A 27239-nucleotide genomic window follows, 5' to 3' on the forward strand; every position below is an offset into this window, starting at 1 on the left:
TATTTATTTTTTTTTATTTTTTTAATTTTAACAAGTACAATTAAGCGCAAAAAAATATTAAAAGGGAGATTTTTGTAGAACTCAAACTGCTGCAATGCGTTGATTTTTATTTTCTTCTTTTATATTATTTGTAAATTTTGATTTGTGTGTGTTTTTTTCGGGGTTTATTCTGTATGCAACACAATCCTTATATTGTACAGTCATTCGGACACATTTATATCCCCTGTGAGTTAATTAAACTCAATTAAATTAATTTTTTTCATTGTTGTTGTTGCTGGTTTTTGTATTGTGTGCCAGCAGCGGTAGTTTATTGTAGATGTCTGTCATTTAGTTGATGTTATTTTTTACACTTCTTTTTTTCTTTCTTGTATGAGTTTGTGTGTCCTCTATGGAACGATTTTTTTTTGTTATTATTATTTTCTGCTGATTTTGTTATGATTTTTTAATTTATATAAAAATATATAAAATAAACACTTAATATTTGAAGCTTATACACTTCATGGCAAATGTACCCATAGCTGGGGTGTTTCCCTTGCTTTGTAAAGGTCATTTTGGAAGGTTTGATAATATGAATTAGTTGAAAGGTTAAACAAGTTCTTTATGAGAATTGTAGTAGTTCGAGAGTAAAACTATAATTTCAATGAGAGAAACTAATTTCGATTAGTAAATCTTTAGTCTTTGGAAGTTTCATTTAGGAAATTTTTGGACGTTTAAAGTTTTCTAGAGAAAATCTTCATAACTTCTGTAGTGTATACCTGATCATTTGGTTAAGACCTTGGACTTTGCAGTTACACCTTCAATAGTGTTTCCTAGTAGAGAGGAGTAGATCTAAAAGAATCTGAAGAAAGTTCAGAGGGTATACCTGATCATTTGGTTACAACCTTATACTTCCGAATTATACCTACAATAGTGTTTCCTAATAGAGATGAGTATTTTCTAATCGAATCAGGCACAGGTACCGGAGTTTATCTAGTTGATAGCAATATAAACTTATAGACATCCAGACGAATGAAGAGTTTTTTTTAAACCCATTGTTAAACTCTATAACAAAATTAATATTTAAATCATTTTAAACTAGAAAACTACTGTAGGTCATTTTCAATTCGTTTTTGTTTTAAAAATTTCCATAAAAGGTTTTTTATTAAAAGTAAATTTTTTTAAATGAAATTATTATATTAATTTATATGCATTGTATGAGTTTTTTTTTGCTAACAATTTTTATAGAAATTAATATGTCAACATTGATAGGATCACGTAGTTTTTTTTATTAAAAATTTGATTAATTAAATTTTACTTTTGTTTTTTTTTTTACAGTCATTAGCATTTTAATGACAATTGACACCATTAGCGTTATAATTTGGTTTTTAAATCAAGAAGAAAAAAACTAGTATAATTTAAGGAAAAACTATTATTAATGAGGAAAACCAGTGAGATTTTCTTATAAAGTGTTTAAAATAACAAAAGAATTAAATATTTTATGAATTACCAAGAAATTAATAAATTAAACTTTCTTTTTAAAAAAAGTGATAAATTTCTGTTTAAAAGTGGGGAAGAAAGACTTCTGGTAACATGGTTCCATCAAATCAGAACAATAAAACAAAACTACAACCGCGGAAGCTGCTCGACAAAAAGATGAGGAAGATCGAATAGAAGTTTCGTAAATAAACTCTCTGGTCGTTTAAAGTTTCATGTAGAAAATCTTTGGACGTTTAATGTTTCGTTAAGAAAGCCAACTGACGTTTAAATTTTCGTTTTTAAATCCTTATGACGCTCAAAGTTTTGTATATATATATATATAATCCTTCAATGTTTTGCATAGAAAACCTTTGGACGTATAAAATAGAAGCTAATGAAAATATCTGGGGAATTGTTTTGTAATTTGTTAAGAAAAGAAATTCTTTCGAAATTGTGCCCTTACTGCAATGAAACTTTTCTATTTAATTCATTCGCGAGTAAATTAATTAATTAAATGGAGTACATGATCCATTATCCCAATACTAATAATGATCCGTTTAGTACTCCTATGTAATGAAGGTATAGATCATGTTTATTTTTTTGGAAACAACACGATCTATACAAATCATGTATTCCCATAATTTTAGCAAGGTATTAGTTTTGGGATTACATTACATGGGATCACGTATTCTCATACTTTTAGCAAGAGAGTAGTTTTAGGATAACTGCGATGTAATGCATGGATGGATTACGTGGTCCTTACCCAGGTGCTTAATTGCGTATGTTTTTTATCCATATATTTCGATTAGTTTTGGACCAGTTCTAGTCCTTTAAGGAGTACTCTTTACACGCGTGTGTAGAGTAGACTCAGTTTTTGCAGGGGTGTTAAATATAATTTAGAATATGATTAAACTTTAAAGGAATAATAAAATTGTCTCGAATACTTAAACTTTTCAATTCATTTGGAATATTTTTGCATTCATTTCATTCGGATTAAATCGGTGCTGACTAACAACTATTCAATTTATTTATCTCTATCTATCTATTTATCTATCTATCTATCTATCTATCTATCTATCTATCTATCTATCTATCTATCTATCTATCTACCTATCTATCTATCTATCTATCTATCTATCTATCTATCTATCTATCTATCTATCTATCTACCTATCTATCTATCTATCTATCTATCTATCTATCTATCTATCTATCTATCTATCTATCTATCTATCTATCTATCTATCTATCTATCTATCTATCTATCTATCTATCTATCTATCTATCTATCTATCTATCTATCTATCTATCTATCTATCTATCTATCTATCTATCTATCTATCTATCTATCTATCTATCTATCTATCTATCTATCTATCTATCTATCTATCTATCTATCTATCTATCTATCTATCTATCTATCTATCTATCTATCTATCTATCTATCTATCTATCTATCTATCTATCTATCTATCTATCTATCTATCCATTTATCTATCAAAACTTCTTCCATGTGTATAAATTCAAAGAGATATTTCCAACTTATGAAGAAAACATTGAAAAAAAAAACTTACCTTTACCATCGATCGCATTCTGATCAACTGTGGATAATGATGATGAAGACGATGTCGTTGTTGTTATTGATGCAGCTACTGCAGCAGAAGAGACTGCTGTTGCAATAGTTGTGGCAGATGAAGAAGCGGCTACCGTTGATGATGTACAGGTTGATGTTATAGTTGCTATTGAGGATATATGAGCCGTAGATACAGCATTTGGTTTGGTAGTAGTAATGGCTGCAGTAGCATTGCTAGTTGCTGACAGATTAGCATTACCACCAACACCACCACCACCAGCTGCAGCAGTGGCTGCAGTAGCAACAATATCATTTGCATTCAAGTTATTATTGTTGCTATTAATATTGGCAGGAATGCTATTTGCTGCTGACGTTGCCGAGGCAGCTTTCAAATTAAGATTATTTGTATTAGAATTAGAAGCAGGAGGAGGTTGTTGTTGGTTATTAATGTTGGTTATATTGGTGGTGTTGGAATTATTGTTGCTGCTGTTAAGGCTACTCGTTAAATTATGCGAATTATCCGTATCAGCAACACGTTTCTTTTTGGGATCACTAAAATGAAAAAGTAATTGTATAAATTATTTAAATTCTCTTAAATAACTCAAGAAAACTTACCTAACATCTGAGTTACAGTCTGTATTGTTATTATTATTATTATTGTTATTTGCCCCCATAAGGCCTTCAACTTGTGCCACTTTAAGTTTTTGACCCAAGAAATTACCAGCCGTAGTTGAGGTAGTCGGCGTTGTAACATTATTACTATTATTGGCCGTTTGTTTCGTCGCCGTGCTACTGGTGGCAGCTATATTACTGCTATTGGAATTGTTGTTGTTGTTATTGGTAGAAGCATTGTCCTTAGTAGCACTTGCGGACGAGTTATTGTTGTTGCTATTGGCCAGTAGTTTATCATTGCTACTGCTGTTGGCTGGTGATTTGTTGTTGTCATTAGAGGAGGCTGTGGCGTTTGCTGCAGCATTAACGGCTTGTTGGGCCATAGCTGCCGCATACGAGGATTTAATGCCATTTGGCGTTGTAGTTGTTGTTAAGGGCGGATGTGTAGTTGTTGCATTTGTTACCACAGATGATGACGATGTTGTTGAAGTTGAAGACGTAGTCGAGAGAACTGTAGTAGATGTTGCAGTTGTGCCTGTTATAGATGTTGTTGATATAGCTAAAGGATCTTCCTCTTTTGTAAAGCTGCTGTTGCTACTACTACTACTACTGCTGGTACTACTTGTTGTTGTGGCTTCAGTTTTACTTCCACCACCACTATTTTTATCACTTGTCGTTGTTGTTGTTGTTGAATTATTAGGATCGTTGGATTTTTTCTTAGTGTTGTTCTCTTTGGAATCCTCTTTATTAGGTTCTTCCACTTTGCTCGAGGTGTTATCTCCCGCTTTCGTTTTGGCAGCTGTTCCGGTGGAAGCAGCATCTGTACTCGATGTGGTTTCACTTTTATCGCCCTTGGAGGCGGAAGTTGTTGACGCTGCAGACGTTGTTGTGGCGGTGGCTGTGGTTGTTGAAGAGGCAGATGTTGTGTTAGTCGTTGCTGTTGTTGTTTTGCTGCCACCACTATGGGACGTTACTTTAGACGCTTCAGTAGTAGTGGTATCAGCTGTTGTTGTGGACACCGATTCAGCCGCAGAAGCAGCAGCTTCTGCTTTAAGGGCTTTTGCACTGGCCGCCGCTTTGGCTGCTTCTGCTGCCGCCTTTTCTGCAGCCTTTTCACGTTCTGCTCTCTCACGTTCTCTTTCCGCCGCTGCTGAACGTCCTCCAGACTTTTGCTGTTGTTCTCTTTGCAATCGCGTAGTTACACCTGTCGTCAGCGAATCAATAATGCACTGAGTCTGTTGTTGCTGAGACTTTTGCAGTGTTTTCGAGGCTCTTGTTCTCTGACGGGATTTTCTTAGCAGCTGCTTGTAGTTCTCTGTCTTCTTGCTGAGGTAGTAGTAACGTACACAGTCCTGTGCGGATTTTCGATCCAAACTGGCAGCAATGGCGCCAAAGTTCTTGGGATGCTGCAGGAATTTCTCTTTGAAAATCTCCTTTTCGCCTGCTGTCCATACGTTAAGTTTGGCCTTTTCTTTATGCACCGCCACCATGTCCTCGACCAGACCATTTTCATTATGATAGACGCATTTTCGTTGATGGGCATCGTACATTAGCGGTGGTATAATGGCATAGGAGCGCATCTTCCGCACCTCCATGGCTTGTTCTTGTAGACCATCCATAATCTCCTCATAGTCTGCTTCGGACTTGATACGTGAACCCACACGATTGAAGCGCTCTTTGTCTTCACGTTGTTTACGTAATTCGGTGAAGACTTTCTCAAAGAATTCGCGATTTTTGGCCTCACGTGCACGGCGCTTAGCGCTCGCTTCAGACTTATCGACACGTTTTTGCCACTCCGCAGACATTTGAGCGTAAGTCTCCGCCACCTTAGTGTGGTGTGCCCAACGATCGTTCTTTATCTTACGTATGTGCTCCAGCAGGGGACCTTTAATGATGGATTGGTGGCGTTGTAAAAGTGTTGCTAGATGTTCTACATCTAGAGGTTGGTTGTACAACGGCAGCAAGTAGCGTTCACCACAGCTGTCCAGTATGGAATGTTGGGAGGCGGCCGTTTTACGGTTCGCCAAATAGATTTTCTGAGCCAGCGTTTTAGAACGCCACGAATTGGCGGCATCTTCCTCGGCATCAGCTTCAGCCTTTAACCTGGCAGCCTCGGCCTGTTCCTTTTGCTTTTTAGCTACAGCCACCACATCCAGCAGGCTCTTTTCCTTTTTGCGCAGTGCTGTTAGGGCATCGTCGGCGCTAGAGAGTTCCGTGTCCACTTCTTGGATTTGCATTAACAGCTTCTCTTTGGCAGTGGGACCTCGCTCTTCGGCATTGTCTGCGGGCAGCGTGGGCGATATAGCCTCCACCTGGGGATGATAGGCTTCTGTGGACGACGACGATGACGTAGTTGACGCTGTAGCTGTAACAGTAGTCGTTGAAACGGAGGACGAGGTATTTGAGGTGACTGCCGATGAGGGCAATGAGGAGGCATTGGCCTTAAGTGTAGAACTTGTAGAAGAATTTGTTATGACATTTAGGGCCGTATTAACACCCGCCAGTGAAGTGGGCGTAGCACGATTTATAGGCGGTGTATTGGCATTTGGTGGTGGCGGTAGTTGCTGCGTCTCAACTTTCAGTTGATGCATCGTCACTGGTTGTGGTTGAGTTTGTTGCTGTTGTTGCTGCTGCATGGTTGGCAGCGCCTGTTGTTGTTGCGGGGGTAAATGAGTGGGCGGCAGGACCGTTAAATGCGTGTGTGGAGGCAATGACGAGTGACCATGGACTGCAGCAGCATTAGCTGATCTTAGGGCATTTGCTTGTGCCTGTGTTAAACCTACAGCCGGTGAAGGTTGTCTCTGTTGTTGTTGTTGTTGCTGCTGCTGCTGCTGCTGATGATGATGTTGTTGCTGCTGCTGGAGATGAAGCTGCTGCTGTTGTTGCTGGTGGTGCTGTTGCTGCTGCTGTTGTTGCTGCTGACTAGGCGGAGGTGGTTGGACATTTTGTAGTTGATGTGTTGTTGGCAGGTGATTGGTAGTGTTTGAGGAATTGGTGACAACATTATTTGCATCACTCAGTCGTAACTTTTTAAAGGGCTGTTGCCCACCTGGATCGGGTGGACCTTGAGGTGGCCCATGTCGATTTAAAGATGCCGCCGCTGCAGCTGCCGAAACAGCATTTGTCAGATACTCGTTGGAATATTGTGGTTGTGGTTGCTGACGATGTGTGGGTGGCAAAAGTATACGTTTGCCACCAATTATGCTACCACTACTGCCACTACCTGGCATTGGAGGTGCTGTATTGTTGATGTTATGTGGGGAACTGGTGCCACCGCTTGTATTCGCTCCCGTTGCTGAATTGGGCGCATTGCTAAGCAATTGCGTCGATCCAGTCGATACGGTTTGATGTGTGGCAGGTGGATGGGCAAAATGCAGCGAGTCCAGACCATGTGGAGCACTAATGCTAACACTGGAGGGAGGAGGTGGTCCTTGCACCACACCAGCTGAGCCAGGCGGTGGTGCAGCAGCTGCCAGAGCAGCAGCCACTCTATAGTCCTGTATCGGTTGTATTCTCGTATAAGGATTTTCACGATACTGGGCTCCAGGACCGGGTATACCGTATGCACTCTGTAGTATGAAACGTTGGGGTGCTTCGCGTACTGCATTGACATCGGTAAATTTGGCATAAACATTTGCAGCAGCTTGTGAACCAGGACCGGGTCGTGGTGGTGATAGAGGACTAGCTGCCGAACGTGACGATTGTTGTTGCTGCTGTTGTTGTTGTTGTTGATGATGATGCTGCTGTTGTTGCTGTTGATGATGTTGTTGTTGCTGCTGTTGTTGTTGATGCTGTTGCTGTTGTTGCTGATGATGTTGTTGTTGTTGCTGCTGCTGCTGATGTTGTTGCTGCTGTTGTTGTTGTTGTTGCTGCTGATGTTGCTGATGCAACTGCTGCTGGTGATGATGATGCATTTGTTGTGCATGCAATTGTTGCTGCTGTTGCTGTAGTGTTTGTTGATGTGGTGGTGGCGGCCCCAGGCCACCACTAATTCCCTTCGTATACGATGACGTTGTATCGGCAACAGGCCTGTAAAATCAAAAGAAGAAGAATAACAGCCGATTATTAGATTTTTTATGAATAACAAGCAGATGAAGATTTTTTATAAATATTTGAAAAAGACAGACAGATTAGATTATTGGGTTTTAAAAATCTTCCGATAACCTAGAAATTTTTATGTTTATAAACCGCCAACCTAAAGATAATAAATAATAATTTTTCGCATAAAGTTTGCAATTTTTGGTAATATAACAGAGATTTTGTTTTATTTGTAGATTCTTACCATTTGCCAATAAGCACGTTATTTCCTTATTGCATTTAGCCTTTTTTCAGAAGTTTTTATTTAATATTTACCATTAATTATAGTTTTCCTTTTCCCCAAGTACAAACTAAAACATTTCCTTGAATACACCATACAGCTGTGATGTTGTTTGTGTGAAATATCATAATACACATTGTCAATATAGCGTTTTTAATAAAAGTGTGTATTTATTTTAGCGGTTTCGCTTAAATTTTTTTATTGTTTTTACATAAAATGTTTATAATGTAAAGTTTTAAAACAATAATACAAATACTAAATGCTTTTTTATTAACTGTAAATATATATTACTTTAAAAATTTAATCAATTTATCAATTTTGCTTTTAAGATTTATCAGCGACTTTTATTTTAACCAAATGGGCAATACTAATCAAGCCATTGTTTGTAAACAAAAATTTGACAGCTTTTTATTTACCACATTCATATGCGCGCAAAGTAAAAATACAGGTTTATTTTTTTCTTTCTAAAATTTTTGGATTTTTTGTAAAAGAAGGAAAATGCCTTACAGAAATTCAGAACCCTTCAACAATTTTAATATTTTTTGCTGCCCTTGAAATTTATTTTTTCTTTAAGATGAAATATGTAACTGGGAAATTGCTGTTTATTCTTAGGTCTTTGAAAGAAAATACTGCCACAATCGTGTCATTTTTAGAACAAGGCTGAGAGATATTGTCTGGAAATTAAATAATCTGACTTAATACGTGTTCTATAATTATATCTATTGATGGTGACATTTTAACAGCGACAATAGTCTTCGCTAGCTTAATTCACTCAAACATTATACCACTATAATGCATAGGTAGGAACAATGTCCTGAAAGCAGTAGCCGACATCACTAAGGGTATGGATAAAGAAAGCTTTTTGTATACCTATAAATCAATTGGTCGGTAAGTGTTTACGCTGTTCCAGTATGGTCTTCTAAGTGGAGAAATATTCAAAGCTGCCAAAATGCTACCTGAATGCAGACCCGTAATCGAAATGTTTAATTGGAGAGAATATTTCTACGTTGTACTGAAGTTAAATAAACGTTTCGCCAAGGCTTAAAAGAATATTTACTCTGTGATACGAATTTGTCTGTTAAATAAATTGAATTTGGAAAGTTTTCTCCTTTATATCGTATTACCTGAAAAATGCAAAATTTTTAGTGTTACAGTTTTAATAACTTATTAGAAATTTCTCATAAACTATTAAATTGTTAAGGATCTATTAGGAAATTTTTAAATCATTCGCGTTTTTTTATAAAAGCAAGCATTTTTCATAAAATATAGAAAATTTATTTGTAATAAAAATAAAGAATTCCAAATTCTTTCTTTTTTATAAAAATATTGTATTTTACATGAGAATTATAAATATTATAATTTGAATTATAACTGTTTTTCCTTTACTTGCCACATTTACAAATATTAATGTAAAACTTTTCTCTAAATATAATTTCAACATACTTTGGTAAAATTAAAGAAAAATCTCATTATTTCTAATTAAAATTTGCAAATGCGACAATTACAAAAACAAATCAATATTTTTTTCTGTAAAAATAACATAACATGTCTTTAAAAAGTATTATTAAAAAAAATGGAATAAAATTAAACATACTCCATCAAATATAAAGTCAAAACATTAAAAAAAACTAAACTAATTTGGGTAAAGATATTCTGGGACGTTTGGCAACTTTAGAAGTAGCCGGTTGTTGTTGTTGATTTTTTGCTTGAGCTTCGGCCAGCATAGCAACGGTACGTCTTAAATCATTGATTTCCTCTTGCATTTTATCATATGTGGGTCTAATGAAACAAAAGGAAGAAAATATGTTAGAAATGTATATTAAAGGCTTAAACATTTAACTTACTTGTCTACCGTATCGATGTTAGTAACAGGTGCAGCAACTAAAGGAGCTGCCGTAGCCTGTAAATTGTTTAAGGGCACCGCCTGTATATAAGGAGCCGTCATTTGGGTAGTTGAACTAACATTTGCCGACATTGTAGGAGGTGTATTAACCGCCTCACCACTGGTTACAGCAGTAATTTTTAAATTAGGATGCATTCTTACGGGTAATTTGATAGAATTCTTTTGAGCTGCAACAGCTGATGGAGCAGGGACTACTGGATTGGTAATATTAGCAGCCACAGAAGGTGCTGCTGGTAAATTACTGGTATTATTTATGGTGGATACCACAGTGGTCATGGCTGCAGTGGCCGAGGAACCCTGTCCTGACATTATTTTCTTTAACATTTGATCGGCACTTTCTTTCTGTGAAGTCAACAACTTCTGCATAGTAGCTGGATCATTTTCGGTGATTTTCTTTAGATACGTTTCATCGGTATCTACCACCACATAGTTGACTACATGTACATGGGAATTTGGTATAATACGGTAAATAGTTTTTGTTTGTCCTTCACCATTGGGATTTTTAATGTCCATAAGACGAGCAGAACTGCCATCCACTTGAAAGACTGCAGTGAAACCATTAACCAACATGGGTTTTTCTATGACCACAGGATCGGCTACAAATTGGGTGGTTTTACGTTTTGGTACCATGGATATCAGTTTATTGACATTACAGTCGGGATTTTCACAACGTCTGTCGGACGTTTGCATGTTTGGGGCGGTGGTGGATGCTGTTTCTGATGCAGACATCATGATTTTTGTTGATTTATTATTAATTTATAATTTATAAATTTTCCTTTTAGTTTAATCAAACAGCTGTTGAGGTGTGTTCGTTTTTATAAAAGGTAAACAATTGCTGCTTCTTGTTTACTTACACAAGTGGTGAGTAAATGTTTACAGTTTGAAAAGCATTGCTGAATCAAAGAGCAAAATGCAAAGGTAGAGAAACAATTAACAATAATTAGGAAATTATGGCAATTGTTTTCCTAATTTTAAAATTTTATTAAATTTCTTGTTAAAACACAAAATTCTTAATTGTTTTTGTTTAATTTGTGGTATTTTTGTTGTGAAAGTACTTTAGATTAAGAAATTCTGTCCGCCTCATCCGCTCACACCGGCAATGTGTTTTTTATAATTTCTCTGCGCCTTTTTTATTTGTTGTTGTAAATTAATGTTTATTTTATTTAAAATATTTGTTTTATTTTCATTTAAAGTATAATTTCTTAGTTTAATTTAGTTTTCTTGTATTAATCTTACTTCTTTCCACGTTTATTAGTTTTTTGCAACTAAATTTCTGTGTTGTTTTTTCTTGTCAAACCGATAGAATACAAACACAAAAGAAAATCAAACAATTGCTGCTCTTCTTCTAAAAGTGAGGTGAGTTTTTTCCGTTATATAGATAACACGAAAGAGTAAAAGGGATAACTATAGTTAAGCTAAAACCGTTTCGCCTAAAATCCATGATGGCTGCCACAAAAGCAACAATTACGTTTGAATGTATACGTTAAAAAGAGAGGTATATATAAAATTTAATTATTTCTATATGTTTAGCTCTTTCAGTTTCGTGTCTAGTTTCATGATGGCTGCAATTTTTGAAACGGTTTATTTAACAACCTGTATGATGTTGCTGGTTGTTAGTGGTGAATTTTTCATTGTGGACATGTTCGTTGAGGTCTTAAATGATGTTGTAATATAACTAGGTTGTGTTGTTAGTTTGATGTTGTTGTGCTTATGCTGGTATGACCGGTTTTTGTTTGACGAGGTTGTGGTTTGATGATTTTAAATTTGTTGCGGGAATTATATGAATTTGGCTTAAAGATTTATTTTTAGTCATTTGGTTTATAGGTTTTTTTTTGCGATTTTTAATTGAAAAGAGATTTTTTGTCAAATTGTTTTATAAGATTACACATCTTAAATATTTGACTAAAACCCCAATTTTTTTTAAATTTTGTTATGAAAAACTCTTAACAAATCATTTCTCTACAATGATTTTTATCAAAAAATTTAATAATCATGTTTTTTAAAAAAACATTTTCAAAATTTATTATTTTATCTTCTTGTTGCTAACGCTGCAATTAGAATACTTCAAAATCATTTTAAGTTTAATTAATTTCCATCAGTTACCAATCAAGATTGATACGAAAACATAGAAAATAATATTTCGATACTTTTTTCAAGTTTATCTGAATAAACAGAAAAATATTGAAATTATTGGTAATTGTAGAATATTATTTTTCTTTTTACCTTTTCACCACTTTGTAAAAGAATTTTTTCTTGACCTTAAACTTCCAAAAAGGAATTTTCTTCAATTTCAGCTTTAAAAACTTTATTACGCAAAATAAAAGTATTTCTAAATTGAAACCCTTTTAAATTACTGCCCTCAAACTAAATTTCTAATAAAATATAAGAAAAATAACTTTAATATCCTAAAAAACCTTTAAATTTCACAATATTCTCAAACAATTTACTACTTTAAAGAAAGTAGTAAAAAAAACAACACCACCAAAAGTACAAAACAATGAAATACGCCCAAAATTTACGACCCTGGGCACGACATCAACTCATAAAGTTAGTAAACAGCAACAAAAAACTAAATAAAAACAAAACACGAGAAAGAAAAAAATTATTACAAAAGTTCCACAAAAAGAAATGAGAACATTAATATAAAGAACAAAAACAACAATGAGGAGAGAAATAAAAAAACATCTAAGGAACGCAAAAAGAAATAAAAGGAAAAAATAACAACAAAAAATAATTGCGACGTTGCGCAAATGAAAAAAATCCTGCTAAAGTAAAAATATACCAAAAAAGAAGGATAAAAACAACAACCAACACCGTCATGTATAGAATCGGTTTGCATGGATGGTTGAATAAAACATACAAATAAACAAGAGGCAAAAGATATACGGTTAGAGAAAGGGAGGGAATAAGGAAGAGAGTTGATATAATAAAATAGGATATGATTGAGTACCAGGGACGGTAAATGAAATTATCAAATAGTATTAAACAAAATTAGATAATTGTATATTTTCATTCCGTTTCAATCCGTCTTCTAGACTGGTCCATAAAGTAGACAATATAATTTTATAGGCTAGACTATTAACTAGTCCTTAGACTAAACAAACGGCTAGTCTATAAACTAGAGAATCGACTAGTCTATAGTCTACACAATAGATTAGGATATAAACTAGACAAGAGACTAATCCATAGAGTAGACAACTGACTAGTTCATAGACTAGACGAAAGACTAATAACTAACTAACAAGTCCATAGACTGGGCAAAAGACAAGTCTATGAACTAGACAAAATACTAGTCCATAGATTAGATCGAATTTTACTAAAAATGTACAATTGTACCAACCCTGTTGAGTAGATATACTAAGCACAGTGGGAGAGTTTTATTGAGGAAATAAAAAAACTAGAACTTTCGAAAGGATCATATAATTTTAATACCATTTCGGAAAGAATATTAAGATTTTTAATAGATAATTTATTCTAAAATTAAGAATAATAATAATTTATTTACCTAAATTTACTTTAAATATGTACATCTCCCACTGTGCCTTGAGTGGGTGTTTGGTGTATAGGCCTTGTGAGTAAGCTTTTACACACACATATTCACACGCACGCATCTCCACTAAACACTTGATTTTAAATGGGTTAGTCTAAGACCATTTTTTTCGTATTTTTTTTTCTTTGCAAGTGAGAACAAAAACAAAACCCAATAGAATAAAAGAATAAGGAGTAAACAACACACACAACTTCAACTAGAAGAAGAATTACATTAAAAAAATAACAACAAGCTCAAAAAAAATATAAAAGCAAATGGCAAAAAATCCATTAAAATACCAAATGGAAACTTTTTAAGTTATTAACAAACATAAAAAAGTACGTAGAAAAGAAATAGAATAAATTAAAAGTCTTGTTATTGAAGCAAAAAAAAAATGTTAAAGAATTTATTTTGTCATTTCTTCTTTTTACCATTTTTCTCAGCATATGTTTAGTTAGAAAAAGGGTCCTGAGAGAGAAGAGGAGTAGACTAAAAGGGAATTCATTAATAATTAAAAACAAAAACAAAAGATGAAAAAATTAAAACAATCTGAGTAAAAGGCAAACATTTTAAATTTATATTTTTTTTGGCAAATAAATTGATCAAACTTGATAATCTCACATATTATAGATTAAAATGATGATAGTTCTATTAATAATCTTAGAAGTTTTGAAAAAAGGCTTTGCTCTCTGATGTGGCTAGAAGAAACGAACGGCAAAAGGTCATCGGAGCTACGGACGTTAATCTTTAATAGATTATAGCCCAGATTATAGACTAGGCAATAGTTCAGACTATAGAGTGGACTATAGTCAAGACTATAGACTAAATTATAGACTAGACTACAGTAACCTCGACTATAGACGATTAGATTACTATAGACAGGAATATACCTGGATTATAGTATAGACTTTACAATGGACTATTGTCTACAGACTATAAACTAGACTGTAATCCAGATTGTTGGTTATACTAAAGACTAGACAATAGTCCTAACTATAGGTGTGTCTGTCAGTTAGACCGGAGGTTTAGGATTCGATTACAACCCGAGATACTTATAAAGGACCACAACTTTCACGATAGGGGCCTCAGAGTATTCCTTCAGATTTAATGTAACATTTGTTTGTACATCCTCCTGTCAAATTAACTAACTATAGATTAGACAAAAGTCAAGTCTATAGACTTGACACTATATTATAGTGTAAACTATAGATTAAAGATTAGACTATAGACTGAACTATAGATTGAAATACAGATTATAAACAAGACTGTATCCAGACTACATATTAAACTTTAGTCTAGACATAGACTATATTCCAAACAATAGTCTAAACTATAGTCAAGACTATAGACTAGACAATAGACTTTATAATAGATATTATTCGAGACTATAGTCCAGATTATATTCTGGTCTATATCGTAAACTATAGGCTAGACTGTACCCCAAATTACAGAATAAATTATGTTGGGCCTTTTCAGGTCGTACCTGGTACCAGAGTTAAAAAGAGTAAGAACGGTCATGCATCCGGCTTTGTGACAATACGCTTTATCGCCATACAATAACTGGCGATAATATAGATCTCTACCTTTTTTTCTGATTTATACGAGTTATACCTACAAACTTTATTACCTACAATAAAATCAATACCAGTATAGAGAACCTTCTGTGGCGATATTTCGAACACAGTTTCATTTTTTACAGCAGGACAGGCTGATATTATTGTATCGCTATTTTGCCTCCATATGGACCATGATATTGTTTTTCTCATAAAAGAAAACAATATATGAAATGTGTTTTTTGTTATTATTTCGTATATTCTCCCTTCTTCTTGTTATTATGAATGTTTTGACTATGTTTTTTTTTGTATTTCTGTTGCCTTGTTAGTACGTAAGAGGACGTGCGTACTTTTTTCCCCAATTGCCAGTACTTTGGTCTGGTTGTTATTGTTTTGTTGTGTACGAGTGAAATTTGGCAACATGATAGGAAAAAGTATTATTTTCTTTTATCTTACATTATTGCATGCAGCAACTTGCATCATCATGCTGGATTTTAAGTGTGTCTATTTTTCAAGTCCTATAAGATTTTTCTTTTAGGAAAATTAATAAAAACAGCAACAATATATACCAACAATATACTTTCAAAATCTTAATTTGTAACGATAGAACTTATCAATTTATGTAAATACCATTTTAACAAAGTTCAATGTATGATATTTGTTAAATTGATTACAAAAAATTGTTCATTATTTGTTTTTTAATATTTATTTTAACATTGCCTTATTTATTTTCCTTAATTATAATTCTATTTTTATAACAAACCCCAAAAACCATTATGATTCCAATATTTCACATACACTAAATAGATGAGTGTAGCTGTCTGTTTATTTAATCAGTCGCAGGCCAAAGTAAATGTCTTACCTGAAAAGAAAAAGAAAATAAAAACATACACAAATTAATTAGAATTCATTAATAAAATATAAATGAACTTAAACAAGAAAAAAGTAAAATAAAAAATTTTAAAAAGAAAAACATGTGAGCCAATTAAAAGTAAATCAACAATGGCAAAATATTATTAATGCCAGCAACAACGACGACAATAATAAACAATAAAAAAAACGCAACAATAACAACAACAACGACGACGACGACAATAAACCCCATCAACCTATAAATGCCAACAACTGATAAAATTTTATAAAAAAAAAATATAAAATTAAATAAACAAACGTTCAAAAAAAAAAAAAACTAGAACATTCAAACATGTGTATTATAGCAACAACAACAATACTAATAATACAAAAAAATCATCTGTATAAAAATAAAATACGTTGATGACAAATGTCATTTAAAAAACATGACGTTATCATTAAATAAATAAAAATACTCTCCCCTTACTATAAACACTCATACATTGTAGGTACTCATAATCTGTTAAACACCCCAAGTCCGCACCCCCCTTACACACACTCTTTTAACAGTTAGAAATATAATAATTACACTAATAACTATAAATAAATTAACTATAAATTAGAGAGCTAGGAAAGTTTTACGTTTATCTTTCTAATTTCTAGTTAATAATGAAACGTGGTGGTAATTATTTAGATTATTAGGGATTTTATTTTAAATTGCAGTTAAATTTGATATAAGTTATTAAATTTAATCAGTTAAGAAAACATAAAAGTCCAGGCTATAGTCCAGATTTTAGACCAGATTATAAACTTGATAAAAGTCCACACAAGTCCTGACTATAGCCCAAGCTATATCATTCTGATTATAAATATTCCATACTTTAAAATAAACTATATCTCCGACTATGGACTAGTCTATAGTCCATACCATAGACTACACTATAGTCCAGATTATAGACTATATATCAGGCTATAGTCCAGACTATAGATTAGGCTATAGTCCCGACTATAGATTAGGCTATAGTCCCGACTATAGATTAGGCTACAGTCCAGACTATAGACTAGACTACAAACCAAACTATAGCCTAAACTACAATCTAAGATAAGACTAATGTCTAGAGGAGACTGTAGACCAGACTATAGATTTGATTGTATACCGTAATATATACTACACTATTGTCCACACTATAGACTGCATTATCGACCAGTCTATAGACTAGACTATAGTCCAAACTATAAACTAGAATATAGTCCAAACTGTCGAGTAGACTATATTCCAGACTATAGACTACACTGCAGACTACCCTATAGTCCAGACTATAAGCAAAACTACAATTCAGACTAGACTACTGTTCCGGGTAGACTGTAGTCCAGACTATAGACTAGATTGTATTCCAGAATATACTATCGACCAGACTATAGACTTAACAATAGTGCAGACTATAAAGTAGAATATAGTACAAATTTTAGACTAGACTATAGTTCAAACTATATACCAGACTATAGTCCAGATTACATTATAGTACAGAATATAGGATATAGTTAGACTATAGACTATAATATAGTCCGCACTATACTATAATCCAGTATAAAGGGGATTATAGTAGTAAAATGCCGGGCATTTTACGAGTAAAAAGGTGGCAACAATAACAAAGTACTCAAATAACAGACAATAAGATGAAAGTGTTTTACTTCTATCTTAACTGCTGCTACTTTTTCTTTAACTACTTTGCTTCATTTATATAGTTGCTGTTTTTTGTTGTTGTATTTTAAAATGACACACAAAGTTTAAAAAGTTTAGGTGCAAAAGTGCAAAGTGTGAAGGAGTTACAATTACATTGTCTGAATGTTGAGCATGTATAGAGAGAGGTAAGTAAGTGTATAGAAAATTTGGCAACATAGCTTATTACATTTTCCTTTTATTTTTAGTTTTTATTTTTTTTACAAAAGCTTTAAATGTAATTCATGTTACATATAATTTTTTTTTACTACTACACATTTTTTCTACTTGACTCAACATAATTTAGTATAGTTTTACTTTTTTTGTTTTCTTTTCTATGGACATTTTTTTTTAGATTTTACAATGAAGGGAAGAGAGGGGTGTAAAAGGAAGAAAAACATTTTTGTAGTAAAATGCAGTGAAAAAAATGTTTAGTGTTATTTTTTTCTTTAAATACCACTTTTGTTAGTAATTTTTTATTTTGTAAAGAAAGCATTTTTTATGCTGTTCTAGTTGGATTTTTTTTTTTTTATAAAGAATTTTTATATTGGCAATTTTAAACACGTGTGCTGGCAACGTTGCATATTTTGGTAAAGTGTTTAGAGGTTTTTGTAATTTTTTTGGGAATTTCTTTGTATTAAGGGATTAGGGAGTTTTTGATAACTTTATGAACAATTACCTATCTAGAGTTACGAATTATTGAAATTTTGGCAAAATCTGCTATTAATTTTAAAAATAATTAAAAAATTAGAGTTTTTCAAAAATGTCAAAATTTGTTTTTTTTTTTTTTAATTACATCCTCTACCTTATTCATAAACATTTATCAAAGGTTTATAGAACAAATTTTGTATGAAAATTTGATTTATAAACCTTTGGTAAAAGTTTATGAATAAGACCCCCTATGTATAAATATATCTCAACTTTTTTAAGAATTTTCCCGGGAAATTTGTTCCTTAAACATCTAGTATGCTAACCCTACAAGTGTCTGGTACAGAAAACAAAAAGTGCAATTTAAGATATTTTTTCGTTAACAATTTGGAATATTTCTTTTTTTGGCAATATAAAATTTCATCATAGGTCATGTGTTGTAAATGGCTTTAGATTGTTAAGTAGAGTTTAAATATTTAAGTATAAAATTTATTATTACTTTCGTTATTTTAGCAGAGTTTTAAATGAATTCAAATATTAAAAATTCTTTTTGAAAACAAACACTTGGCAATCTGTCTTAATCATTTTCTAAGCTCTCCTCTTATCTCAGTAATTGTTATGTTGTTGTCCTGTCAACAGCTGTTTTTGGATAGTACCGTTAGAGCTTGATTACAATTGCGACCACTAACGGCAAACGGCAAGAGAAAAGTAAAAAAACATACTAAAATTAGAAGAATAACGGTAATTTAGAACTAGGTCTCCAAGATTTTGATTTTTACCTAAAAATGTACGACTTGGGTTACGTAACATACCATTGTATTGTCAAAATCTCTTATTTTGTCATAATTTTTTTACATTTTTCTTTGAATTTATCTGTTAGTTCCTAATTTCGTTATCCCCAAAACAAATTTTGTTCGTAGTGGTCTCAATTGTAATATCAAACTTTTATTTCTCTGTTTTGAAATCTTAAATAAAATCACTACAACATTTATGTATAAATAGGGTATTTACATTTAATCTTTTCTTTTTTTCTCTTTTTTTTCAAAATTTTTTTTGTTCTATTATTGCACATTTTTATGTCATGTTTAAGGTTCTTAGTCATTGTCATTAGAAAGAAAATTTCTTTTATGTTTTAGCGGATTTTTTTTTTTTTTTGCAAAGTATTTACATGATATGTATTTAATTTGGTTTAGAAGCCATTTATTGTAAGCGCTTTGCCAAACACGTAAAAGTGCAATTAAATTTTAAAATTTTAATATTTATGTACATATTTGTGTTCTTTTTTCTTCTGAAAACATATAATAAAAATATTAAATTTAAGTAAATAAGCGGAAATATTTTTCGTATTTTTATACAAAAAGGTCATTAAAATTTTGCAGATTTCATTAAATTAAAGTAGAAAGTTAAATTTAAAGACTAAATTATTTAAAATGTTAATAAAATATACAAAACAATTCTCCCGCTATCTCTTCATTCAATATTAAAATACTTTTTACTAATAAAAATCTTTATTTTTAGTTAATATTTGCAATTTCTTACATTTCATTCCCAAAAGCCACTATTATTCCCAATATACGCAACACTAATACAAAATAAGACAACTGTGTATAGCGTTGCCATCCCATTGCATTTTCTTCTTAAAAAAACAGTTGCAACTCTGTTTTTGTTTATATTTTTCAAGAATTTTGTTTAATCTTTTTCTTATTTTTGTTGTTTTTCTGTTAATCTTTTACTGCAAAATTCAATTTAGTTATTGCAAGTAAACTTTTCTATTCAAGACAAGATAAGACAGGATTACTTAAAGAGCATAAAATATAAAACAGATACAAAAATAATGAACTATTAGTATTTTTTACAAATTCTCTTCAGAATCTAGTAATAAAAAGATTTGAAAAGATTATAAAAAATTTTCTCTTCATAACACTATAGGATTTAAAGAAAATTTCAATAAATTAAGAAAATTATTTCAAAAAATAATTTTAACTTAAGGTTACTTATATATTTTTTTTTAATAATCATTTTTCTTGGAATTATTTTTCTAAAAATTTTATAAAAATTCCCCCTTTTTGCCAATATAATTAATAAAAATATTCCTTTGAAATTCTTAAAAATTAATACGCAATTTCTAAAGAATAATAAATATATTTCTTATCAATTTAACAAGATTCATCATTGCCAATTTATTAATAAATAATGAATGACTGACTTTTTGTATATACTATATTTTTTCTTTTTTTGCTAATTTTTAAAATAAATATTTAATGAACTTTTTCTTCCGTATTAGAACAAATACACATTTAACAAAAAATAATAATTTTGCCCCATTAAATAAATATTAAACAATAAAATTCAAAGGAATTTTGTGGCGAAAAAAGTACAATAATATTCATTAATAAAAAAAACTACATATAGAATAACAACAAATAGAAAGTAAAATTTATCAGATGTGTATAGTATTTTAATATAAAAAGCATTTGAAATATAAATAAAAAATCTAAAATATTGTAATTTTTTTTATATTAAAAGAGTTGCCAGAGGACTGCAGAAGTTTTCTTAATAGTCCAGTATATAGTCCAGACTACAGTCCCAACCATAGTAAAGATTATAGTCTAGCCTAAAGTCCCAACTATAGTTTAGCATATAGTCCAGGATATAGTCAAAAAGTAAACTTAATCCGGTCTAGTCTATAGTTGGAATGGTCTAGTCTATAGTCCCAAATATGGTGTAGTCCCAACTATGGTCTAGCCAGTAGACCAAATTATAGTCTATAGTGCCAACTAGAGGCTAGTCTATAGGTCCAACTATAGCATAGTCTGTAGTCTAGCCTACAGTCAAAACTGTAGTCTATTTTATAGTTCCAACTTTAGTCTTAATATCCTATAGTGCAGGCTATAATTTATAGTTCAAATTATAGTCTATATACTATGGACTAGTCTGTAATACAGACTATAGTCTAGTCTATAGTTTAGACTACAGTGTAGTTTAGATTATAGTCTAGTCTTTAGTCCAGACAATAGTCTAATCAATAGTGTAGACAAGAGACAAGTCTAAACTCCAAATTATATTCTAGTCTATAGTCTGGCCTATAGTACACAAGAATAAAATCTTGCCTATGGTTCAGACTATAATCTCGACTATAGTGGATACTATAGTCTACAGTCCAGACAACAGTTTAATCTATAGTATATTCTATATTCTATTTTATCCAAAGTCAACAGTATAGACTAGTTTCTATACCATAGTATTGTGTAGTCTATTATCCAGAGTCTAGTCTATAGTCCAGGCTTAAGTTTTGTATTTTTTTTTTTTTCATAATCTATAGATAAAAATAACATATGGCAACTCCTGATAATTACCAGAAGCGTAAACAATGAAAAAAGGAAAAATCCAGTCCATCATTCATATTACAAATAATTGTATTATCTGTCAGTCAATGTAACTGTCATTTAAAATATAAAAAGTATATATGTAAGTGTGTATATAAAGTAAATATGTAAATAAGTCGTTATAAACCAGCAAACATTTGGATTTGAAAATAAAAGTCAAATTCTTAAAAAACAAGAAATAACACTATAGCGATAGGTAGATTTCCTCTCGAATTGGTACCATATAGTATTCTAAAAAACAGTCTTGACTTTGGTTCAGATTCTAGTCTGGTAAATGAGATCTCTAAAACTTTTAAATCAAAAAATTTTCAAACTCAATAAATCCTGAATTGATTTGAATCAACATTTTTTTAAATTTTCCTAAAAATTTTTACTTAATTTGATAAAAACGATACCAAAACTTAATGCTTTAAACATCTGCAGCTACAAAAAAAGTGTATGTATGTAAATAAAGAACAATAATGAAAAAAGAATATTAAAACAAAAAAAAAATATATAATGAAAAAACGTTGCTGCCTTGCTACTACTACTTCCACTATTATAATCAACTACTAACTATTTATAAAAGTTTGTTTTTTTTTTCTTCTTTTTAATGAATAAACGTATACGTCTGTATGTGGAAAACAACAAGAAGAAAAAAAAATAAACATTAAGAAAGAAAAATCGATAAAAACAATATAAAACAGAAAATTGCTGTTGCTGACATTTTAAATATCAGTAGCAGCAGCAGCAACAACGAACATTTGCTTATCGTATTTTCTATTTTATCATTGTTGCTGCTGTTGTTGTAAGTATATGGCAAAGGCAGACATAATGGAGATATATTCGTATACAAACAGATTTACATACATTTTCACACAAATCCTGACTACAGAATGATTTTGTTATTCATGTTACAGACAACAACAATTTGCTATACATTTGTTATATATTGTTGTATATGTCCATATGTAAGTACATAAAATTTCATTTATATAGTAAATATATACAACACACACACCTTATACATTCATACATACAACAAACATACTCTCTTCTTCTTTCTACAAATTACTAAAACCATAGGGAATAGAATATTCTATAAATTTGTATGTACTATATGTACATATGTATGCATGTGTAAGTATGTGCTTATATCCTTTATATAAAACCGGCTTGTGGGAGGCTCATTCCACCTCTCCCTATGTTTTTATGTAGATGTTGCTGATTGCTGTTGTTGTTGCTGCTGTATAACAAGGTCTGTTGACGTTGTCTTTGTTGTTTTCCATTTTTGTTTGATTGAGAGTAATATGGAAAAAAATAGCAGCACAACAATAACAAAACTATACTGTATAGAGTAAAATTAGTTGTCATTTAGAGCGCATGTGCGAAAATAGGGAGAAGGATGTCAATAGTGAGGAAGTGTTCATAATTTAAAAGATTTAGGTGACAATGATGTATACTGTAGGATAGACTTAAGTCTAAATTGTAGTCTGTAGTCTACAGATTAGATCAGATTATAGTCTAGCTTATACACCAGAAATTAGTCTGGTCTATAATCTGGTCTATTGTCTAGACAATAGTCTAGACTAGAGTCTATTCTAGAGTGTAGTCTATAGCATAGTCTATAGTCTAGTCTATAGTCTAGTCTATAGTCTAGTCTATAGTCTAGTCTATAGTCTAGTCTATAGTCTAGTCTATAGTCTAGTCTATAGTCTAGTCTATAGTCTAGTCTATAGTCTAGTCTATAGTCTAGTCTATAGTCTAGTCTATAGTCTAGTCTATAGTCTAGTCTATAGTCTAGTCTATAGTCTAGTCTATAGTCTAATCTATAGTCTAGTCTATAGTCTAATCTATAGTCTAGTCTATAGTCTAGCCTATAGTCTTGTCTATAGTCTAGTCTATAGTCTAGTCTATAGTCTAGTCTATAGTCTAGTCTATAGTCTAGTCTAGTCTAGTCTAGTCTATAGTATAGTCTATAGTCTAGTCTATAGTCTAGTCTATAGTCTAGTCTATAGTCTAGTCTATAGTCTAGTCTATAGTCTAGTCTATAGTCTAGTCTATAGTCTAGTCTATAGTCTAGTCTATAGTCTAGTCTATAGTCTAGGCTATAGTCTACTCTATAGTCCAGACTATAGTCTACCATATAGTCCAGACTATAGTCTACCATATAGTCCAGTATATAGTCTACGCTATAGTTCAGACTATAGTCTACTCTATAGTCCAGGCTATAGTATACTCTATATTCCAGACTATAGTCTACTCTACAGTCCTGACTATAGTCTACTCTATAGCCTGGAGTATAGTCTACAATATAGTCTGGACCATAGTCTACTCTATAGTCCAGACTATAGTCTACTCTATAGCACAGACTATAATCTACTCCATAGTCCAGACTATAGTCTACTCTATAGTCCGGACTATAATCTACTCCATAGTCCATAGTACCAGTCTATAGTATACTCTATATACCAGTCTATAGTATACTCTATAGTCCAGTCTATAGTCTACTCTATAGTCCAGACTATAGTCTACTCTATAGTCCTGACTATTGTCTACTCTATAGTCCTGACTATAGTCTACTCTATAGTTAAAAAGCAAATCGATAGTCTTTTGTCCAGGCAAGAGTTTAATCTACAGTCCAGACTATAGTCCTGCTACAGTCCAGACTATAATCAACTCTATACACAAACTATACTTTAGACTATTTTATAGTCTATAGTTCCAACTATAATCTAATCTATACTACTGACTATATTCTAGCTTTAAGTTTACTATACAGTCTTGACTACCGTCTTTTCGATACTTCAGGAAATATTTCCAAATAAATTACTACGCCTACTTCCCCAACAAATTCTTTAAATAATGAAAAGTACCACGTTGTTTTAAATTTCTATATATAAATACATTTTATATACACATAATCGTACATTTATATTATATACAAAAAAACCCATCAACTACATCGAGAAATACGATAAAAATCCATTATATACTTTATACTTTTTTCTTCATTTTAACGTCCTTTAATATATACAAAATACATTTAAGCCCTGGGAATTTCTCTTCATTTAAGTTGTAGTGTTTTTTTTTTACAAAATCATCATGCTTTCTTTCTTTTAGACTTTTTGCCAGAAATAAATAAATCAACATACCATAAGCTTCTTAAAGTTGGAAATGAAATAAAATACGAAAAAATAAGTTAAATAGTTAAAAATATTTTCAATATTAAATAAAGAAAGTTTTGAACAGGGGGCTGCAAGTAGTTAGCGGGTGTAGTGTAATACAAATGAAATTGTTAAGAATGTCAAATATTTTGTAAAGCAGCAGAAAAAAAAATAAGTTTTCAAGACTTATTTTCTAGAAACTTTTTTAACCAACCAATACATGAATATATCGAATTTTTCATACAATAAAGTTAGTTAGTGAAACTTTACATGTTTTCAAAGTTTTCTGTACAAAAGAGGAAAAGAAAAGGAACAAAGTTTCTTTTAATATATTATTATTAATTATTTTAGAAAAGAAACGTCGTGCCAGAGAAATTATATGGAAGGAAAGAAGTTTAGCTGTTTTTAAGTAAAAAACATATGCTGTTGGAAAATTATAAATATTTTCGAAGAAAAGAAGTGAAAACTAATAATATGAAGTTGAGAGTGTAAAGAAAGTCTAATTAGTTGTGAGTGTTAAAAACTTCCATTTAAAATACCTAAATTCCTTTAAGTTTTATAAAATAGCAAGACATTTTCCTACGGAAGTGAATTTCATTGCAAAACGCCATAAAATAGGTTTTGTAGGCGATTTTGTGTATCAGGCAACATCTTAATCGTTACAAACAAATGGCAGCACTGTTTTAGGGAATGTTTATGTTTACAAAAAACTGTCTGTAATAAAAGAGAGTGTTACAAGGAGTGACAATAGAATTATGAATAAAAATTATGAAAACTTATTAGTTTCATCAAATTTTAAATTAAATTAACTTCCACTTGTCAAAATTCAACAAAAAATTATTTGAATTTCCTGATACTAACTATTTTTTCCCAAAAATTTTAATTGACATTGTACAGTATTAAAACTTTCAGCGGTTTTGGCAATTTCATTGACAACAACAAGAAGCAGTCGTAGATAAAAACTTTATATACTTTTAAGTTATTCCTGTTTATTTGTACAAGAGTTTGTATATAAATGAGAGTTCGTAGAAAAACAAACATTTTCAATGCAAACAAATTTCAATAAATTTTATTTGCGGACATGTTATTTGTTGTTGTCTTTATATACAATATAAATTTGTGTACATAAATATTTATGTATATATGTATGTATATGTATAAATAAACCAGCTGAGAATTATGGCTTTAAAAGTCTTTGTTGTTGTTATTTTGTTAAATTTAAGCTCTTTAATGAAAATTTAACACAATATGAAAAAGGCAATGTTGTCAATTTTCTCTTTATGTATGAAGATGTAAACGTTAAATTAAGCAAAATTACTAATTTTTTAAAAAATAACTAAATCATATACCATTTTTAACAGTTTTTGCACTAACACCAAGAAATTTCTTTTAATGGCAGCCGTTTGTCGTCGCGTGGTTGCAATTGTAATTAAGCAGCAAAAGCAATGTGAAGTTAGAAAAAATATCCATATGGCATCATTACTCTCAAAACAGTGATGCTTATTACACTGAGCTTTAAAAAATGGAAATTTCTTGTATTCTTTTAAAATAACTGATTTATAAAATGCTCGTTTAGTTTTTTTTTTTTTTGTTAAATATTAAACAAAACATGTGTTTCAATAAGATTTCTCGTTTTTTTTTTGTTTACTTTTCTCATCATTTCTTCTTAAATAAACAAAGTTCTTTTTCAACTTAATTGCTATTATTATCTTTCGTCAGAAAACTACACATTTTAAACAAATTGTTGTGATTCCAGAAATTTTTAACTTGTAAAAAGTACGAAACACATGTTTATTTTTCGCATAAAAACTACAACGCATATTATCGGTTGTTATGCAAAAATGATTATGTACATGTTGAAACAAAGAAGAGAATTCCATAGAATTCAGGGGTCATGCACAGTATGGAAGATTTAATAATAATATTGAAACACAGTCAGTCGGAACTTGGTTGTTTTTGTGATGATTTACGACAATAATGTCTACATGATAGATCCATAGATTAGTCTATAGATTTGTCCATAGACTAGTCAGTCAATATGAAAGTCCAAAAACAAGTCAATAGGCCTTAGTCAAGGGGCTAGTCTATAGATTTCTCCATAGGTAAGTTTATAGATTTTCCATTGACTAGCCAATAGGCTTGCCCATAGTCTTCTAAATAGTCTAGCCTGTAGATTTGACCATTTGGTTTATAGAGTTGTATATTGGCGAGTAGGTACCTATAAGGACTAGTTTATTAGTTTCCTATTGACTATGGATTAGTATATTGACTTGGCGATGGACCCAGTCTATTTACTAAAATAGGCAAGTTAATTAGATATTCTATTAACTACACTATGGATTTTATTGGCTTTTGACTACATTTTGGACTAGTGTCTTAACAAATCTAGGGTCTAGTCGAGTACTGTATTATTTTGTTTAAATTTAGAAAATAGGTATTTCTCCTCTAAAAATTAATAGTATTTTCTAAAATTTCTTATTTTCCACCTTTTCTATTACTTTTAATTTCAAATAATACAAAAACAAGTTCCAACTAGTTAATTGA

General features: G+C 31.3%; 2 protein-coding genes across 5 annotated transcripts in view; both read right to left on the minus strand.

Moving 5' to 3' along the window:
* Positions 1–27239, minus strand: part of LOC119609032 — a 98691-nt gene that overhangs the window by 34844 nt on the left and 36608 nt on the right. For 3 of the 4 annotated variants that reach the window (XM_037963708.1, XM_037963705.1, XM_037963707.1), the window contains exons 2-3: positions 3644–7678; positions 3030–3580 (exon numbers count right to left, since the gene is read on the minus strand). In XM_037963708.1, coding sequence (XP_037819636.1) covers positions 3030–3580; positions 3644–7678 — 4586 coding nt within the window. The remainder of the gene's footprint in view (positions 1–3029; positions 3581–3643; positions 7679–27239) is intronic. The other variant, XM_037963706.1, reaches the window with a different exon arrangement.
* LOC119609035 lies at positions 8213–11172 on the minus strand. Its single transcript, XM_037963711.1, has 2 exons — positions 9803–11172; positions 8213–9737 (listed from the first exon to the last, which is right to left on the minus strand). Exons 1-2 carry the CDS (start codon positions 10591–10593, stop codon positions 9587–9589), a joined length of 942 nt encoding a protein of 313 aa, XP_037819639.1. The 5' UTR covers positions 10594–11172; the 3' UTR covers positions 8213–9586.

This window comes from Lucilia sericata, unplaced genomic scaffold, assembly GCF_015586225.1.
Source record: "Lucilia sericata isolate MDLA Ls3-8-SP2 unplaced genomic scaffold, ASM1558622v1 Contig000916F_arrow, whole genome shotgun sequence".
Lineage (NCBI taxonomy): Eukaryota > Metazoa > Arthropoda > Insecta > Diptera > Calliphoridae > Lucilia > Lucilia sericata.